The sequence below is a fragment of the Meles meles genome, chromosome 8 (genome assembly GCF_922984935.1).
Source record: "Meles meles chromosome 8, mMelMel3.1 paternal haplotype, whole genome shotgun sequence".
Classification (NCBI taxonomy): Eukaryota; Metazoa; Chordata; class Mammalia; order Carnivora; family Mustelidae; genus Meles; species Meles meles.
This window is the reverse complement of record NC_060073.1, coordinates 8,667,186-8,686,418: the sequence shown is the minus strand read 5'-3', so window position 1 is coordinate 8,686,418 and position 19,233 is coordinate 8,667,186. Positions and strand designations below refer to the sequence as shown.

Here is a 19,233-nt window from a genome sequence, read left to right as displayed (position 1 = left end):
GGGGGCGGGGTCGGGCGCTCCGGGTCCCGCCAGAGACCTGCGCTTGCCCGGCCACCGCGGGCCGGGTGGGCCCGCCCTGCTGCCTGCTTTCTTCGGTCCGTCGCTACGCCAGCACCTCCGGGCTAACGCTGGAGCAAAGAGCAAGCTGCTGCAGCCCTGGTCTCTTGAGAGGAACAGGAAAGGGGGTCGCGGGAAGGGCTTCCGAGGAAGGGGAGCCCTGGTCTTTGGAGCGGTAGTGATGGTTCGGAGACCCCTAGCGGTGTACAGCCAGTATTGAAGTCTCAGCCCAGCCCTTTGCCAGCAGCCCACAGAAGCCATGCTTTCCTCGTCTATAAAATGGATTATCAGGCAACAGAAGACGAGAACGTAAACTCCAAGAGAGCTGGGACCTTGACTAATTCGTGGCTTTTCTTCCTCCAGCTTCTGGCTCAGTACCCTGCCTAGCATGTACCAAGAACTCAACATTTGTGAAATAAATGAATTTCCGATCTATGCATCCTCCCCAAGAGTTGCTGAGTCAAATGAACCGACCATTTTCCCAGCTTTGGCAACCAACCGTCCTCACAACCTCCCCACCCACCACCGAGGTGCTGTGCGAGAACTACAGCTTGTCAGTTGGGCACTGAGAATGCAAGCAAGACCACCTGCTGAACAGAAACCAGGGAGAGAGAAAATAGTACAATGCCTGGGTCAGAAAAAGCCGAGTTCTCCTAGACTGCCCCCATGCCCCTCCCCAAAGTTCTAGGGCCAGCTCTCACGAGTACGGTGATGGTTCTCTGTAGCTTGAACCTCCTTTGGGGTGTGTGAGCCGTGGGGGGACCCCAGGAACCTCAGAATGATGTGGCGGTGGCTGCTGGCCACGGAGTGTATTAACTGGCCCTGCGGGGCAGGAGGGGATTATTCTGGGCAGGTTTCTCCTCCACTCTCCTGTGACTGGCCTGGATTTGGTGAGGGGCTTGGAGGGGACCAAGAGCCTCGGCTGGAGCTGGGAACAAGTTCTTCACCTTTTACTCCCGACAGCAGGCAGAGCTTCTGTGTCATCCAGCTCAAGGAAAAACGGGGGCCAGCTGGCTGGAGCACGCAGCAGAAACAGGCACAGATATGCTGGAGATGATCCTGAAAGTTGCCATCAATCAGGGCCCCATTCTGGGGTTGTGCTTCCCCCTCTGGAGGGAAGTTTCCAGGCTCATGAAATGCTGCTGCACCTGGGTGTTCCCTGCCCGGAGGCAGCTGTGTGCATGGGGCCCACAGCTTGGCCCTCAGTGCCATCAGCCCAGCCTTTCAGTTGTGGCACCAGGCAGTGCGCTCGCTCCACTGGCTGCGAAGGCCCTTCGACGCTCCCACCCAGAAATGACGACATGGCTAGAGAGGCTGACAGTCTTGATGTAATTGGGAGAAAATGGGCTGCAGCGCGTTTGGCAGATTGAGTCACCAGCAGCCCAAGTTGGGGTTGTGTAGGCAGCTGAGGGGCTCAGGGCCCCCTGCCTCACGTGGTGGAGAGAGGAAGAAGAAAGAGGTCAAATTCTAACCCAGATGGGAAAGTTGGTCCCGGGGGGCAGCTTCACTTCCTCTCCTCCCTCTCAGGAAGGTGGGGAAGGCCATCATCTCCCCTTGCTGCCCAAGTTTCCTTTGGAAGAGGCTGGGGAGTTTCTAAAAATCTCCTACCTAGTGGAGACAACCTCCCCGACCGGCCCCCCAGTTGGCCTTTGCTCCCTTCCAGCCACTTCACAGCAGAGTACAAATCCAGAACTGTGTGTGTCTTGAGGGCCTGAGGGTGGTGAGGGGAGGACAGGGTGGCCAGAGGCAAAGGGGCAGGGGGCGGGACAGTGGCCATTCTCAGCAGTTCCAGGGAAACAGGGCCTTTCTCCCAAGCACCCTGCACAAGGCTCAGTGGCAGTACTGGCCACCTGCCCTCCCAAAGGGGTTCCAAACCCCCATGGAGTGCCTCAGAGTGGAGAAGGTTCAGGCAAGGAAGACCACAAAGATGATGAAGAAGACAATGAGGATAAGGAAGATTTTGACCATGAGCCACCGGTTCGAGGTGACCGACTGGAAGTACTTGAGGATCTCTGAATGGGCGGCCTCAACATCCAGCTGGGCTCCCAGCACATTCTCATCGATCCTGGGGGTAGGGCGGAAAGAAGAGGAAACAGAAGAACATTGGATTAAAAAGACTGCTGTTGAAGTAGACTTACCAACATGGAAAGATGGTCGCGAGAATGTGGGAGTGGAAAATATTTACATACAGGACAATCCCACTTTTGTGTATATATGCTTATATAGAAAAAGCTCTGGAAGGGTAATGGGGATGAGTCTTGGCTCTGGTGTGAAGATCAGCTCTGCCACTTATTAGCTTGTGATTCTGAGCCGGTCATTTTTTTTTTTTTAAAGATTTTATTTATTAATTTGACAGAGATCAGAAGTAGGCAGAGAGGCAGACAGAGAAAGGAGGAAGCAGGCTCCCCACAGAGCAGAGAGCCCGATGTGGGGCTCGATCCCAGGACCCCAGGATCATGACCTGAGCCAAAGGCAGAGGCTTTAACCCAGAGCCACCCAGGTGCCCCCTGAGCCGGTCATTTAATCCTCAGACTCATTTCCTTCCACTGCAAAGGAGGGAAAATGAGGATAACCCCAACGCCGCATCTCCGGTAGTTGTCGGCCTTAAATGGTTAACAAAGTGCCCAGCCCACACTAAAAGCCCCCCCCAGATGTCAGTGTTTATTTTTTTGTCTAATAAGTAATACTGCATCTGTAATATGCGAGAAAATGCTCACAGACCACTGTAGTCAGGAAATCCTGGTTCTGAGTGAGACAGAAGAAAAACTTAATGATATGGAAAGGAAGTCAGGAGATAGGGAAAGCCCTACTCTTAGGAGAACATGTCTCTCCCAGGAACGTCTTGAGAGGCGCCTGAGGAAAACAAAACATTTCTTGGCCACCCGGCATAAGCAACAATCCTGAGAAGCCAATATAAACCACGGCTTTTGCAAAGGGAGGCCCCGGGAGCAGAGACTGTGGTGAGCTGTGAGGACAGAAAAGCTGGAGCCTGATAATCCAGTTGGAACAGGAAAGGAAAGCCTGGGCGGGCAGCTGCAAGCCCCAGGTCCTCAGAAGGTAGTCATGGGGCCTGTGAACTACTCTCTGTCCAAACGTAGGAGCCCAAGGGTGCCTGGCTGGCTCGGTCAGACCATGCCTCTCTGAGGGCACCTGGGTGATTCAGTCCGTTGAGCTTCTGACTCAACATGTGATTCTTATTTTTTCTGAGGTATGAAAACTGCTGACCTGTTACTCCGTTGTTTCCTGTTGCACCCCAATTTGTAACTTACAGGATTTCTAACTAGTAGAAAAGTTGAGCATCCCCAAAATGCAAATTCTCATGTCTCAGGTTCAAGTTTAGGATGATTCAAAGTTTAGGATGGGGCCCAGGAATCTACATATTGAAGACCTTTGGACTAAATCAGTGGTTTATAAAGAGAGTGTTCAAATCTGGATCCACTGGCATGCAGGAAGCAAACAGAAGAATGTCTATTTTAAAAGTTTCATCCTTGGGCGCCTGGGTGGCTCAGTGGGTTAAGCCGCTGCCTTCGGCTCGGGTCATGATCTCGGGGTCCTGGGATCGAGTCCCACATCGGGCTCTCTGCTCAGTGGAGAGCCTGCTTCCCTTCCTCTCTCTCTGCCTGCCTCTCTTGTGATTTCTCTCTGTCAAATGAATAAATAAAATCTTTAAAAAAAAAAAAAAGTTTCCTCCTTGGGTGGCTCAGTCAGTCAAGCATCTGCCTTCCGCTCAGGTCATGATCTCCGGATCCTGGGCTCGAGCCCGGCATTGGGCTCCCTGCTCAGTGGGGAGCCTGCTTTTCCCTCTCCCTCTGTCACTCACCTGACTCATGTGCACGCACGAGCACATTCTCTCTCTCTCTCAAAATCTTAAAAAAATAAATACAATAAAAAAAATTTCATCCTTTCAAAATCTCCATTTCTTGTACATACAGTTGCCTACAATTTTTCTCTTTTGATATTTCCCTTTTGTGTTTCAATCCCTGTAAAACTGCTTCGGAGCCATCCAACAGAAGTTGCTGCGCTGATCCAATCAATCCCAGTCCTGTAGCCCCCTGAACACCCTGGAGCCTCACCTCACACCTCCTTTTTCAGGGGCACCGAGAAATATCCACTTCTTTCTTCCTAAAATCCCCACCACCTCAGCTTCTAAGGACACATTTCTCTCTGCTTTCCTTTGTCATCTTCCTTAGTCATCTTCCTCAGCCTGCTGGACAAATCCTTCCCCCTTCTCCCAATACTCCTGCAGCCACGGGGATCTGTCCTGTCCTTTTACTCGCTTTACCCCCTGTCTCGGGGTAGTCTCGTCGATGTCCTCGGTTTCACCAGGAGGCCACTGACTCCCCCAAGTCCTTATCTCTAGCCCAGCCCTCTCTGCTGAGCCTCAGGCCGCACAGCAAATGCCACTTGGAGGGCCCAGGGAGTCTGACAGTCAGCATGTCCAGAACAAAGCTCGATCCCCTCCCCCAGCATCCATCTACTTCTCCCTGAGTTCTTTCCCTGAGAATGTGGCACACAGGTCCTTTGTGATCTGGCCCTGCCTCTCCAGCTTCCTCCCTTCCCACTCCGCCTGCCTGCCTGCCCTGTGCACTAAGTCTGCATTCCTGGACGCCACCCAAGCCCTTTTTCGTTTCTGAGCTGTTCTGGAATGGCCTTGCCTTTCCTCTGGCTGGCCTTCCTCCTCAGGACTTAGTTTGCTATCTTTTATTTCTAGGAGAGGTACCTGGCCTGAGTTCCCTTACCTCCTTCTCTTCCTGCCCTTACCATACCGCAGTGTAACTGTCAGTGCATGTCTCTCCTACTAGACGTGAGCGCCGCAAGGACCGGAACGAACGGTCTTTCACCTTCCTATCCCCAGACCCAGCAGGACTAGCTCAGAGCAGCACCAGATGTTTGCTGAACCAATAAACAAATGAACACTAACACTGAAAGACTCTTTCAAGGAAGACCAGAATGTAAGGTTGCATGTCAATGCAGAGAATGTTAGTTATTTTTTTTTAAAGATTTTATTTATTTATTTGAGAGCAATCGAGAATGAGACAGATCACAGAGGGAGAGGAAGGAGGAGAAGCAGACGCACCAGCTGAGTACGGAGCCTGATGCGGGGCTTGATCCCAAGACCCTGAGGTCATGACCTGAACTGAAGGCAGACGCTTAACTGACTGAGCCACTCAGGTGCCCCTAATGTTAACTATTTAAAACATATAAACGGAGGCACCTGGGTGGCTCAGTGGGTTAAGCCACTGCCTTTGGCTCAGGTCATGATCTCAGGGTCCTGGGATTGAGCCCCACATCGCGTTCTCCACTCAGCAGGGAGCCTGCTTTCCCCTCTCTCTCTGCCTGCCTCTCTACTTGTGATCTCTCTCTCTCTGTCAAATAAATAAAATCTTTAAAAAAAAATAAAACACATAAACGATGGAGAAAGAACCCAAATAACTTTTTTTTTTTTTTTTAAAGATTTTACTAATTTATCCATCAGGGAGGGAGAGAGAGAGCACAAGCAGGGGGAGCGGCAGGCAGAGGGAGAAGCAGGCTCCCTGTTGAGCAAGAAGCCCCATGCGAGACTCGATCCCAGGATCCCGGGATGATGATCCAAGCTGAAGGCAGATGCCCAACCGACTAAACTACCCAGGCATCCCGAACCCAAGTATCTTTTATGATTCCATTTCACAGAATCTATAACAATATTCTAATATACAAAGTACATCACAGCCTGAGAGCTATGGTGTTTATGAAACGAACCCAGTAAGGAGTTCCCTAGGTCTCAGCTGAACCAGGGAAGAATCAGTTTTTTGAAGTCTCTCGATTCTAGGACCATGATGGCTAGACTCATAGCACCTTATAAACGGCTGGTACTATAGTTGATGAATAAATAAACAAACAAACATCCTTTAAGTAGCAGTTGTCAAACTGCAAGTTCATGAGAACCCCCCATGAGCTTATATAAAATGGAAATTCCTGGGGGCGCCTGGGTGGCTCAGTGGATTAAGCCTCTGCCTTCAGCTCAGGTCGTGATCTCAGGGTCCTAGGATTGAACCCCATGTCAAGCTCTCTGCTCAGCAGGGAGCCTGCTTCCCCCCGCCCCCCCCCGCCCCCGTCGGCCTCTCTGCCTACTTGTGATCTCTCTCTGTCAAATAAATAAATTAAAAAAAAAAAAAAAGGAAATTCTTGGAGGTCCAGTCCCCATCTGTGGAATTAGAACCTCCAGGTGTGAGGCCAGGGGCCCATTTTCTCTACCTTGCCCAATTAAATAGGTGAGGCTGCTTAACCGGCTCTACTGGGTACCCCCCGCCCAGTCTCACACGCCAATAACCCAGGGTGAGAGCACTCTGCTAGGCGCTGTGGGAAATAACATCAACCAAGATTGGACGTTGCCACTGCGGAAAGGCCTAAGAGCAAGTGGGCAGGAACACGCGGCCATGTGGATTCCTCCCCCCCCCACATCTGCGCGCCCTGCCCCCTCCCCGGCTACTAGCACTCCCTCCTACTGAACGGAGAACACTGAACCAGTCTGAGGAATCGGGCACAGTCTGGGTAAATAACGGCCAAACGTTTCCTAAACTTCGTGAGAGATGTAGATGTACAGATGTGAGAAACTCAAGAGAATCCCGAGAAAGGGAAGTTCTAAGAAAATGACATCAGGAGACATAATAGTCAACTGCTGAAAACCAAAGACAAAGCAAACACACAAACAAAAAAACAAACATACAAAAAAACCTGAAAAGCAGCCAGAGAAAAACACATTATATACATAGCTGAAGTTATCACCACCTTCTCATTAAGAACAAGAAAGACCAAAGCTCATTAGAGTGATACAGCAGAAGTGCCTGAAGGGTGAACCTGAAAACCCAGAATTCTTTATCCAGGGAAAACATCCTTCAGGAATGAAGGTGGGGGGGTGCCTGGTTGGCTCAGTGGGTTAAGCCTCTGCCTTCAGCCCAGGTCATGGTCTTAGGGTCCTGGGATCGAGCCCCGCATCGTGCTCTCTGCTCAGTGGGGAACCTGCTTCCCTCTCTCTCTCTTCCTGCTGCTCTGCCGACTTGTGATTTCTCTGTCAAATAAATTAATACAGGGGTGCCTGGGTGGCTCAGTGGGTTAAAGCCTCTGCCTTTGGCTCAGGTCATGATCTTAGGGTCCTGGGATCAAGCCCCACATCAGGCTCTCTGTTCCACGGAGAGCCTGCTTCCTCCTCTCTCTCTGCCTGCCTCTCTGCCTACTTGTGATCTCTGTCAAATAAATAAATAAAATCTTTAAAAAAAATTAATACAAAATTCTTAAAAAAAAAAAAAAAGAACGAGGGGGGCGCCTGGGTGGCTCAGTGGATTGAGCCGCTGCCTTCAGCTCATGTCATGATCTCAGGGTAGGGTCCTGGGATCGAGCCCCGCATCAGGCTCTCTGCTCCGCAGGGAGCCTGCTTCCTCCTCTCTCTCTGCCTGCCTCTCTGCCTACTTGTGATCTCTCTCTCTGTCAAATGAATAAATAAAATCTTTAAAAAAAAAAAAAAAAGAATGAAGTTGGGGGCACCTGGGTGGCTCAGTGAGTAGAATGTGGGACTCTTGATCTAGGGGTTGTGAGTTCAGGCCCTATTTTATGCACAGAGCCTACCTAAAAAAATAAGAGCGGGCGGGGGTGGGCGGGGTGCCTGGGTGGCTTAGTTGTTAAGTGTTTGCCTTTGGCTCAGGTCATGATCCCAGGGTCCTGGGATCAAATCCCAAGTTGGGTCCCTTGCTCAGCGGGGAGCCTGCTTCTCCCTCTGCTTGCTCTGCCTGCTGCTCCCCCTGCTTGTGCGCTCGCGCTCTCTCTCTCTGACAAATAAAGTGTTTTTTTTTAAAAGATTTTATTTATTAGAGAGAGAGAGCACGTACACAAGTAGGGGGAGCATCAGAGGGGGAGGGTGAAGAGGATTCTCTGCTGAGGAGGGAGCTGGATGGGGACCCTGGGATCATGACCTGAGCTGAAGGCAGACGCTTAACAACTGAGCCACCCAGGTGCCCCAAATTTTTTTTAGAGAGAGAGCGCACATGCGCACAAGCAGAGAGAGGGGCAAAGAGAGGGGGAGAGAGAGAACCTCAAGCAGGCTCCACACTCAGCACGGAGCCTGACAAAGGGCTCAGTCTCACAACTCTGACATTATGACTTGATCTGAAAAGAAGAGTTGGACGTCTAACTGACTGAGCCACCCAGGCACCCCTAAAGTTCTCACATTTTGTCTGAAGAAGGCTGTGAGAGCTAATGATACATGCTGTAATCCCTAGGTCAGCCACTTAAAAAAAAAAAAAAAAAAAGACAATGACGTTTAGCTAAAATACCAACAAAAAATTTTTGGTGGAATTTTGAAAAAATTTTCCATTGTTCAAAAGACGATAGAGAAGAAGGAACAAAGGGGGAAAAAAAAAACCAGGAAAAAAAGAAAGAGAAAGCAAATAGTAAAATGGTAAGCCTAAATCCAACCTTATTAAAAAGTACACTATTTTTTTTAATTTATTTATTTGACAGAGAGAGAGATCACAAGTAGGCAGAGAGGCAGACAGAGAGAGAGAGGAAGCAGGCTCCCTGCTGAGCAGAGAGCCCGATGTGGGGCTCGATCCCAGGACCCTGAGATCATGACCTGAGCCGAAGGCAGAGGCTTTAACCCACTGAGCCACCCAGGCACCCCCAAAAGTACACTATTTTTATGGAATCACAGAAGACCCTGAGTAGCCAAAGCAATCTTGAGAAAGAACACAGCTGGAGGCATCACACGTCCTGATTTCAACCTATACCACAAAACTAGAGTCACCAGGATAGCCTGGTACAGGCGCAAATACAGACACATAGATCAGTGCAACAGGAGAGAGCGCCCAGACATAAATCCATGCGTATGTGATCAATTAATCAGAGAGGCAAGAATATAAACGGGGAAGACAGTCTCAACAACAAATGTGTGGGGGGACTGGACAGGTACATGTGGAGAGTGACCCTGGACCGCCTTCTTTCACCACATGCAAAAATTAACTCACAATGGATGAAAAACTTGAATGCAAGACCTGAAATCATAAAAGTTCTAGATGAGAACACAGGTGGCAGGTTCCTTGACATCACTTAGCAATATTTTTGGACTCGGCTCCACAGGCAAGGGCCACAAAAGCAAAAATAACAAATGCGAGTACATCAAACTAAAAAGCTTTGGCAAGGAGAAGAAACTATCAACAAAGTTCTTTCCTACTGAACAGGAGAAAAGTTTGCAAATCATTTATCTGATATGGGCCAAACATCCAAAATATATAAAGACTGCATATAACCCAACAGCAAACAGACAGACAAACCAACAATCTAATTAAAAAATGGGCAGAAGGGGGCGCCTTTGGTTCGGGTCATGGTCTCAGGATCCTGGGATCAAGCTCCACATCAGGCTTTCTGCTCAGCAGGAAGCCTGCTTCCCCTACTCTCTCTGCCTGCCTCTCTGCCTACTTGTGATCTCTCTGTCAAATAAATAAAATCTTAAAAAAAAGAATTGGGCAGAAAGTCTGAATAGACATTTCTCCAAAGAAGACATCCAAATGGCCAAGAAGCACATGAGAAGATGCTCAACACCACTCATCATCAGGGAAATACAAATCCGAACCACAATGAGATAGTCACCTCATACCTGTCCGAACGGCTAGCATTAAAAACAAAACAGGGGCGCCTGGGTGGCTCAGTGGGTTAAGCCTCTGTCTTCGGCTCAGGTCATAATCTCAGGGTCCTGGGATCGAGCCCCACATCGATCCCTCTCTCTCTCTCTCTGCCTGCCTCTCTGCCTATTTGTGATCTGTCAAATAAATAAAAATCTTAAAACAAAACAAAACAGGGGTACCTGGGTGGTTCAGTGGGTTAAGTCTCTGCCTTTGGCTCGGGTTGTGATCTCAGGGTCCTGGGATGGAAAACCGCACGTTGGGCTCTCTGCTCAGCAGGGAGCCTCCTTCCCTCTCTCTCTCTCTCTCTCTCTCTGCCTGCATGTCTGCCTACTTGTGATCTCTGTCAAATAAATAAATAGTATCTTAAAAAACAAAACAAACAAATAGCCAAAAATATATATATATATATGTATGTATATAGGTGCTGGCGAGGATGTGGAGAGAAGGAACCTTTGTGCACTGTTAGTGGGAATGCAAACTGATACAGCAACTCTGGGAAACAGTATGGAGGTTCCTCAAAAAATTAAAAATATAGCTACCACATGATCCAGTAATTCCATTTCTGGGCATTTATCCAAAGGAAAAGAAAACACTAACTCAGAAAGATAATATGCACCCTGATGTTCGCTGCAGCATTATCTACAATAGCCAAAACACAGAAGTGTAGGAGTCCATTGATAGAATGGATCCCTTTTTTTTTTTTAAAGATTTTATTTACTTATTTGACAGAGAGATGGAAAGAAAGCACAAATAGGCAGAGCGGCAGACAGAGGGAGAAGCAGGCTCTCCGCCGAGCAGGGAGCCTGATGCTGGGCTCGATCCCAGGACCACCCGAGCCAAAGGCAGCCGCTTAACGGACTGAGCCACCCAGGCGCCCCATGATCCCTTTCTTAACACGTCATCCCGCCATAATTCTCCACGTAGGGGCGCCTGGGTGGCTCAGTGGGTTAAGCCTCTGCCTTCGGCTCAGGTCGTGGTATCAGGGTCCTGGGATTGAGCCCCACGTCGGGCTCTCTGCTCAGCAGGGGGCCTGTTTCCCTTCCTCTCTGCCTGCTGCTCTGCCTACTTGTGATCTCTCTCTCCCTCTCTCTGTTAAATAAATAAATAAAATCTTTAAAAAAAAAAAATTCTCCACGTATATCTTATCACTACCTGAAAATTTCTTGTCAACTCTTTCTAACAGCTGTGCTCACCCACCCTCCTGACTCTTACCCTACGCTATAGCGATGTCTCGGTTCTACTCATCGGCGTATCCCCAGCACCTAGAACAGCACCCGACAAGAAACAGGCACTCCGTGAACACTTGCTGAAGGAAGCCTGTGGGTAGGCGGGATTCCCTCTACTCTTTCGAAGGGCAGCAAGCTGTCCCTGGGGACCTTTAGGATGTCAGCGCACAGGAACAGAAGGCTCTTCTGGCCAGGGGGAAAGGGAGTCTCACCTCTGAATGGTTTCCTCCTGCTCCTTAACCATGTGTGCCAACTGCTGGAAGATGGAGCCCAGCTCGACAATTGTGGACTCGATGTTCTGCATGGTGTCTGCCCGGCTCTGGATGTAGGAATCCTTCAGGGGAGAGACGGCGCCCGTGAACTCTAGGAGCTTCCTCAGCGGAGGGCCTGCTTCTTTGGGACCCCTTCCCAGCGTGGCCACTCGACTCAATGCGCATTTCAGACATTTGCTAGCGGCCCGCGGCCCGCGGGGGAGGACAGACAAGCATCTCCTCCCCAGTCCCGAGCCCAGGTACCTGCTCATCAATGAGCTGCAGCTGCCGGCTGGTCCGAGAGTCCGTCATGTCAATGGCCACATCCCCGGAGGCACGAGACTCTGCCCCCAAAACCACAGCACTGCCCCCTGGGGAAAGAAAGAAAAGGCACTTCGTAGTGCCTGAAAGCAGGTTCAAAGCCCACATGCTCTGGGTTTGAATCCCAGCGCGGGCACTTCCTAGCCTTGTGACCCTGCACAAGTCCTTTCATCTCGCTGGGCCTCAGTCTCCTCCCCTTTAAATGACGCATAATAATAGTGGCTTTCTCTGAGGTGGTGGTGAAAATTAAATAAGAGAATGCGAACGAATCATAAAAATGTTAGAGTCATTCTAGGGCACAGGACTGAATTCAGCCCCGACAGTGAGAAGGTGCAAGACTAAGTGTGGATCAAGAAAGCCAGCTGTGGGGTTTGACCTCTGAGAGAGAAATCTTGGCATCTCAAGGATGCCTGTCCATTCTCCTACGCATGCCCTGCCCTGGCAGGGTTAGAGGACGCCATCACAGACACAGTAACTGAGTCTTACCCCTCAGGGCTCCCTGCATTGCCGGTGACTTACCCAGGTGGTTGGGGGCCAAGGGCAGGGCTGACACAGGCGCCCGGGAGAACTGTTCCCGCCGATTCCTCTGCTGCTTCAGGTTCTGGGGTTGGGGAAGAAATGCAAAGGTCCCGAGGCCTCTGGGAAGCAGGCATGTTAGAGAGACCCTCCTGTCGGCCTATGACACTGTGACCCTCACCCCTCCACTTGTTCCTTCCCCATCTCCCGCTGGGCCCTTACCCCGATTCCTATCCCTCCTACACAGATTCTTCTTACCTCTGTCCTCACTTCTAAAACTGATTTGAAGTCATTGGACATCGAGGCCAGTTTTGACTAGAACAAAAGGAGAAGAGGGTTGGCCGAAGAAGACAGTCCCTTTCTCCCTTCTGCCTCCCCCTCCACTGACTCCAGGTCCCACCTGCAGGGAGACCACGATGGTGTTGGAATGGGTTTGCAGGTGCCGGCCGCTCTGGCTGCCCTTGGCCCTCACGAAGTCCTGAAGCTGGGCAATTTGTTTGTTGAGGCTATTGATGTCCTACGGAGAGCCAACAGAAACACTGTTAACAAAGGGCTCCTCAGCCAACGTCTCTCCCACATGGACAGCTCCAGCAAGGACGACAGGGTGGAAGTTACGAACGATGGTGAGGGTATTTCAAAGTCAGACCAGAAAGGCCTTCTGGGATAGTCCAAGCTCTGGACTTTGCTCCAGCTCAGTCCCTGCGGAGTACAGCCAGAAGATGCAAAATCTGGTCTCATCCATTTCTAAATAACTGACTTTACCCCCCTTCACCCTCTGGCTCAACTCCACCTGCGAGGCCAGACACGTGACCAGAGAACTACTTCGAAGGCCATGATCTCACACCCAGTGCATGCTGGCCAGCAGAGCACTGTACGGCAGTCAGGAAAAGGGAAGAGTCAAAGTCTCCGGGCTTCCCGGAAGCATCAACAAAACGCCTCTTATACACAGAACTCCTTTCAAAGGTCATTATAGCGAAAGAGTAAAAGCTGTGACTTGTCCAAGGTCACACAGGATGAGGTAAAGCAGCACAGCCCGGCTTTCTGCACCAGACCAAGGCATCCTCCGCTCCCCAGTCCGGCTTGCCAAGGGCCATGGAAGCCAAGAGAGACTAAGGAGATGGCTGGGGAGTGGCAGAGAAAGTTTGCCCAGGGGATGAGGGGGAGGGGGAGAAGAGGTCAAGAATAGTGAGTTCAAGGAACACACTGAAGACAAACTAGATTAGGCAACTTCTAGAATTTCTCTAACAGTCCCCCCAGTTAGCATTCCAGCCACACGCACTCGAGAGCCGTGGACGATATCCACAGCTGACTAGTCTGGCCCTTTGGAGCTGACGCAACCTCCTTACAGCCCCACGTCCAAAACCGCACTCCACGGCTTCTCCCCATAAAATCTCCTCCCCCAGAGTTCCAGCTCAGAAAAACGGTACCGCTTCCCACGTAGGCGCCCAAGCTAGAAGTTTCTAAGTCACATACTCATGCCTCCTAAACCCATCTCTCTGCCACAACACAACCACCATCTCCGGGTCACTTACCGGGCACTGAGCGCCTGTGTCCCTGTGCCACACAGCGCGCTGGGCAGCTTGCGACTTTCTTTGCCCTTATACTTACCACAGAAGACAACTCCTAACTCCCCGCCAAAAGCTGTTCCCCCTCCTCCCTACTTTTCCCTTTTGGTAAATGGCACCACCAGTCACCAGCTGCTCAGACCAGACGCAGGAGAGCCATCCTCAAGCCCCCTCTTTCCCCTTAATCCATACGGAGCCTAGCAGGACCCCACAGAGAACCCGGCCGATTCCAACAGACGCTCCGAATCGGGCTGCTCACCTCCTTCCCTACGAAACCTGCTCTGGACCGTATCGTCACCTTCTCTCAACATTCGCCAAGAGCCTCCTAAGTGACTTTCCTCTTGCAGCCTGCCCCCGACCATTCACCCTCGACACAGCGATCCAGAGTGAGCTTTGGAACCAGAAACGGAGCACATCACCGCCCTGCTTAAAATCTTCCCAGAGTTTTCCACTAAAATTTAGAACACAAGCCAAATTCCTTCCCTGGTGGACGCAGACTTCACAGGGTCTGGCCCTGCCCATTTCCCTGACCTCATCCCCTCCCGGTCTCCTTCTCACTTGTTACGCTGCAACCACACTGCCCTTCGCGTTCATCAGGTGCACTTAGGTGACCCACCCTTCAGGGCCTTTCCCTTTGCTGCTCCCACTTTCTGAAAAGTGCTCCCACCAGATCTTTGGATGATGCTTTTTCTTCACCATTTGGGTCTTAATGCCCCTTCTCATGGGCCATCCTAGATCACCCCCACCTACTAAGCCCCCAGCCTGAGGAACTCAATCATTTCTTTAATAGGATTCACCACCCTGAAATTGTTTTTTCTATCTACTTGCCTAGTGTCTCTCCCTCTCCCTTCTCTCCCCCTCTCTCATATAAATAAATAAATAAAATAAGGAAAGGAGGGAGAGAAGAAGGAAACCCTCCAGGGCAGGTACCGCACCTGTCCCGCTCACTGCTGAATCCCCCGGAACCAGGCAGCTATAGGTCACCCAATAATGTGACTCCAAAAATAAACAACTGAATTCCCGCAACCACCCTCCGAGGTAGGTGCTGTGACCATCGTAAGGGAACCGAAGCTCAGAGTAGTTAGATGGCTTACCCAACGTTACACCTTAGTCAGTGGACTTGGGATTTGCACTCGTCTGTCTGAATCCAGGCAGTGGTTCTTCAAAGCCTACGCAAGAGCGCCCCAGTAGTTTATAGCATCCTCTCTCTTCCACCCCACATGGTACCTCCTGAACACAGCTGCCCCTGGACAGCAGCAGAACCTCCTCCCCAGCCTCTCTGCCCATCCATGCTCCAGGGTGGACTTTTTCCCCCCTTATGGTCATTCAACTTCAAGTTTCATGCTCATGACATCGTGCCGGGAGAGGAAGGAATCACAACTGTACAGATTCTGCTATCTTGGGGGTCTTCCAGACTTAGACTCCAGATTCTTATCGTCCTTGTAGCCTCTGGCAGTCAGTGATTCCACGCTCCTTACCCAGGCCCACAATGAGCTTCCCAACCAGCCACCGATCTACCCTCGCAGCCTCATCTGCTGCTGACCAGCCATCCAGTCAACAAACAGTGAGTACCTCCTCTACACCAGACACTATTACAGCCACTTGGGATACATCTGTGAACAAGCAGGAATCAAAAAAAAAAATCTCTGTTCTTGTGGCACTTACAATTCTTTTCTTTGTTTGGGGTTGGGGGTTGAGGTAGATGGGAGGGAACAAAACCAATAAAGATTAAGTCAGTCAATGACAGAGAATGTTAGAAAGTATCCCGTGCTATAACCAGAGAAACAGAGCAAGGTAAGGGAGATCACAGTTGCGAGCACTGATGTACTAAACAGCACGCTCAGGGTAGGCCTCCCTGAGCAGGTAACATCTCATCAAAGACTTCTGTTATAAGCTGTTAAAAGCTGGGCCACTGCACACACTGTTTCTTCTGTTGGAATGTTCTTCCACCGCCTGTAGGCAAGTCTTGAAACCAGTTCAGACTTCACTCCCTCTGACCTCTGTCCTCCCAGACTGTCTCATTCATCTTTTTTTTTTTCTTAAAGATTTTTTTTAAAATTTTATTTATTTTTTTTATTTGAGAGACAGAGATCACAAGTAGGCAGAGAGGCAGGCAGAGAGAGAGAGAGAGGAGGAAGCAGGTTCCCCGCTGAGCAGAGAGCCCGATGCGGGGCTCGATCCCAGGACTCTGGGATCATGACCTGAGCCGAAGGCAGAGGCTTTAACCCACTGAGCCACCCAGGCGCCCCTCATTCATCTTTTTGTAAGGTCTAGACCCCTTGCCTTCTCCTCACTGTAAGTCTGAGTTTGTGGGACTGGATACCTTTTGGAGACAATAAGCTCTGAAGGCAGAAATCTTGCCTCAAGCTTTTGTAGTGTGCTTTGTACACAGCTGATGGCCAAGTGTCCACAGCCTCAACACACGAGCAGGATGTCTGGGGCTGGCTCTAGAAACTCGCTCTGGACCTCCGTGATAACGGCGACTCATAGCGTGATCTGACGGGAATGCAGGATCCTGAGGACCAGCAGCTCACCTGTTTGATGATGTAAGTCAGCTCCTCGATTTCCACTGCTTTATCATCGAAGAGGGACTTGCGCTTTGCCACTGCAGAGACAAAGGAGGCCACGACGGGGGAGGTCAAAGACAAGGCTCAGGGAGTATGGTTCCTCATCCCTCTCTGGTTCACTGCCCCATCTCTGAAAGACCCCAAGAACACTCACAGATTGTCAGCTTCTCCAGCTTGGCAAATGTGTTGCTGAGGTCTTTCCCAATGCGCCTGGAAACGAGCATTAGTGAGGGCACCACGGGAAAGGGCAGGACAGGGCCTATTCCCACATTAGCTCCAGCAAAACTGATGCGGCCCTCCCTCACAGCCAACGCCCCCTGAGGCAAGCCTACTGCTCCCAGACCCTGCAGCACCCCACCAGGTAATTTCTCTCAACTTACTTGGCCATGAGGGTAAATTCACTACGCTGCCGGACAGCACGCAGAGCCGGCTTGTTTGTCTGGATTCCATTCTGAAATACAACATCAAGGCGTGACACTTTAGTTCCCCCTCCCCATTTCCAGCTTTCACTGCTTCTTAGGTATCAGCTACATTCTCCCTAGGACCTCCACCGGACGGTCCAATTTTATCAGTAGCGGTCATTTAGAGCTCAGATCTGAACCTGGGTCTACCCAGGTTCAAATCTTGACTCCACCCCTTATTAGCTGGGGTTTGAGGCAAGTGACTTAAAACCATTCTGAATCTGTCTTCTCTTGCTTAAAAAGAAGACAATCCACACACCTCCTATTGTTGCTGCTAAAATTAAACAGCATAAGGGCCATAAAGTATTTTAGTTAGATGCCTCAGACATTGTAAGCACTAAGTAAATGATAGGCACGATTACCATTTTAGCCCTCCAACCAGGAAATCAAAGAGGATAACTGGAAAGCTCTTGGAGATCATACAGAAAAGCAGTTGTTAAGACCTGAGCAGTAAAAATATTTAAAATTACAGTCACTCAGGTCCCACTTTGATTCAGGATGTGTGGACTGAAACAAGGGAATCTAATTTGTAAAAAAGCATTCCAAAGTAATTTTGGTAAAAACTACTTATCAAAAAAACTGTTTTCGGGGTGCCTGGGTGGCTCAGTCGGTTGAGTGTCTGCCTTCAGCTCGGGTCATGATCTCAGGGTCCTGGGATTGAGCCCCACATCCAGCTTCCTACTCAGCAGGGAGTCTGCATCTCTTTCTGCCTCTGTCCCTCTGCCTCCCCCTGCCTGTGCTTGCTAGCTCGGGCGCTCTCTGTCAAATAAATAAAATCTTAAAAAAATCTCAGGACCCTGAGATCATGACCTGAGCCCAAGGCAGAGGCTTAACCCACTGAGCCACCCAGGCGCCGCTAAACCTCTGACTCTCAATCGCAGCAGGTCTTGATCTCAGGGTCATGAGTTCAAGCCGCACACTGGGCTCCACATGGGACATGGAGCCTACTTTATATCAAAAACAAAAAAGCCCTGCACCTCCCCCCCACCCACCCCCGCCAAAAAATCCGAGACCCGACTAAACTAAGTTCCCTGTGGCCACAGAGCAAACTTATGGTAGGACTATTCCGGAACTAGAACTCAAAAGTCCCTGTCTCTGAGCTAAAGGCTCTTTCTAGAACGTGTTCCTTATCCACTCCAAATATACTGCAGCCATCTCTCATCCTGAGATATTCCTTCGAAGATTAGCAACCCTACCCTCTGGGGGAATTTCTCACAGAACACTTTAAGTCCTTGCTGACCCACCCCTTTTCTATTGCTGAGCAGAGCCTACAGCTCCTCCAAACCAGATCAGTTCTGCAACGGGTCACCACCCCCCGCCCCCAAATTATGTCTATCAACAGTGCCGGAGCACAGCATCTCCCAGATTTCACTAAGGCTCACTGCTGCCTTTTCCACTCCTGGTCCTTACCTGACGGCTCTGCAGGGACTTGCAGGCAGACAGGAACTCCTGGGTCCGATCCCGGCAGGACATGGTGTTGGGAGGGGGAGGGACCAGGGCCACTGGGGGGGGCAGAGGGGCGATGTCGCTGCTGCTACTGCCAGCAGTTGCAGGGGACAGGACCTGTGTCTTTGAGAGACCCAGGTAGACACCCTGATCCGTGTTCTTAGACCCGTAGCGTTTCCGCGGGATCATTGAGACGCATAACCTCGGACTGTTGTGGAGGGGAGAGTGTCATTCCCCAGGCAGCCTCCTTCCCCACAAATCCCCCGCCCCCAACACACACACACCAGTAAACCCTCGGGCCCCTTCTGCACTTGGCACGGACTTTCGCGCCCAAAGCCACCCGCAGATCCTGGGGCCGGCCCACGGCGGACAGGTCCCCACTCTCCGATCTAATTGGTCCCGCTCCTCACACTCTACCAACTTGGCTCTGGCGGCCAGAGCGCGGGCCGGGGGCCTTGAAGCAGGACAGGACCAGAGGCAGGTCCCGTGGCACCGAGGCGCCAGCCCGGCCTGTGCAACTGCCCCAGGCCCTAACCGGGCCCTCTCGTATCCGCGGACCCCTTCGACTCCTGAGGGAGAAACGGTGACCGACCTCCCGAGAGGGACGCACTTCGGTGGGCGGAGGGGGGCGAAAAAAAATCTCTAGGTGTTTATTTGAAACAGGAAGTCCCACCCCCGCCCAAGTCCCGCCTTCTGGAGGACCGCAGCCACTGATTAGGTAATGCCGACGTCTTTCTCAACAGGGGCTTCCCTGATTGGACGGCGAAGTATTCCCTCACCCCGAGCCGGGCCGGCAGGACTGGCCCGCTCGCCCCAGGTTCCCTTCCCCCCTCCCGTCGCCGCCCCCGGAAAGCCGCTGCCCGGAGCGGACACGGCGGCTAGACCCCTTCTAGAGCGAGTCTTACCTCCTCTCTGCCTCCTGCCGCCGCCACCGCTGCCACAGTCTCCCGGGTGGTCACCGCCTCCTCTCTAAGCTCTGTAGCCGCCGAAATCCGACCAGACTGGAAGCCGCCACGTCACCCACACGTAAACCCTCCCCCGGTGACGAGACGGCGGTGCCACGCCTTTTGGAGCACAGGGACTCGAGAGACACGCCCCCCCCAACGCCAGAGCGATTCCGCCCTCCCATTGGCTAGGCAGTTCGTGACCCCGCCCCCGAGGAACTAGAGC

The 19,233-nt window shown here is 51.2% G+C and overlaps 1 protein-coding gene across 3 annotated transcripts; it reads right to left on the bottom strand.

The window, feature by feature from the left end:
• Positions 1-1,363: 1,363 nt before the first annotated feature.
• Positions 1,364-19,124, bottom strand: STX5 (syntaxin 5). 3 transcript variants are annotated; one of them, XM_046014377.1, is made up of 11 exons: positions 18,969-19,124; positions 18,028-18,271; positions 16,537-16,607; positions 16,311-16,366; positions 16,124-16,194; positions 12,425-12,541; positions 12,283-12,339; positions 12,028-12,109; positions 11,452-11,558; positions 11,149-11,270; positions 1,364-2,122 (listed from the first exon to the last, which is right to left on the bottom strand). In XM_046014377.1, exons 2-11 carry the CDS (start codon positions 18,250-18,252, stop codon positions 1,963-1,965), a joined length of 1,068 nt encoding a protein of 355 aa, XP_045870333.1. In that variant the 5' UTR covers positions 18,253-18,271; positions 18,969-19,124; the 3' UTR covers positions 1,364-1,962. The 3 variants fall into 3 exon arrangements, with proteins under 3 accessions (XP_045870333.1, XP_045870335.1, XP_045870334.1); XM_046014379.1 differs by having other exon boundaries at positions 18,028-18,119; positions 18,969-19,115; XM_046014378.1 differs by having other exon boundaries at positions 18,028-18,186; positions 18,969-19,114.
• Positions 19,125-19,233: the final 109 nt, after the last annotated feature.

Bases quoted from the DNA above. Each gene is read 5' to 3' on its own strand.
- STX5 (XM_046014377.1), bottom strand. From the start codon at position 18,252: ATGATCCCGCGGAAACGCTACGGGTCTAAGAACACGGATCAGGGTGTC. The intron at 12,340-12,424 runs GTGGGACCTGGA...CTTTTGTTCTAG, and splicing joins CCATCGTGGTCTCCCTGCAG to TCAAAACTGGCCTCGATGTC. The intron at 11,559-12,027 runs GTAAGTCACCGG...TTCTTTCCCCAG, and splicing joins CTTGGCCCCCAACCACCTGG to GGGGCAGTGCTGTGGTTTTG.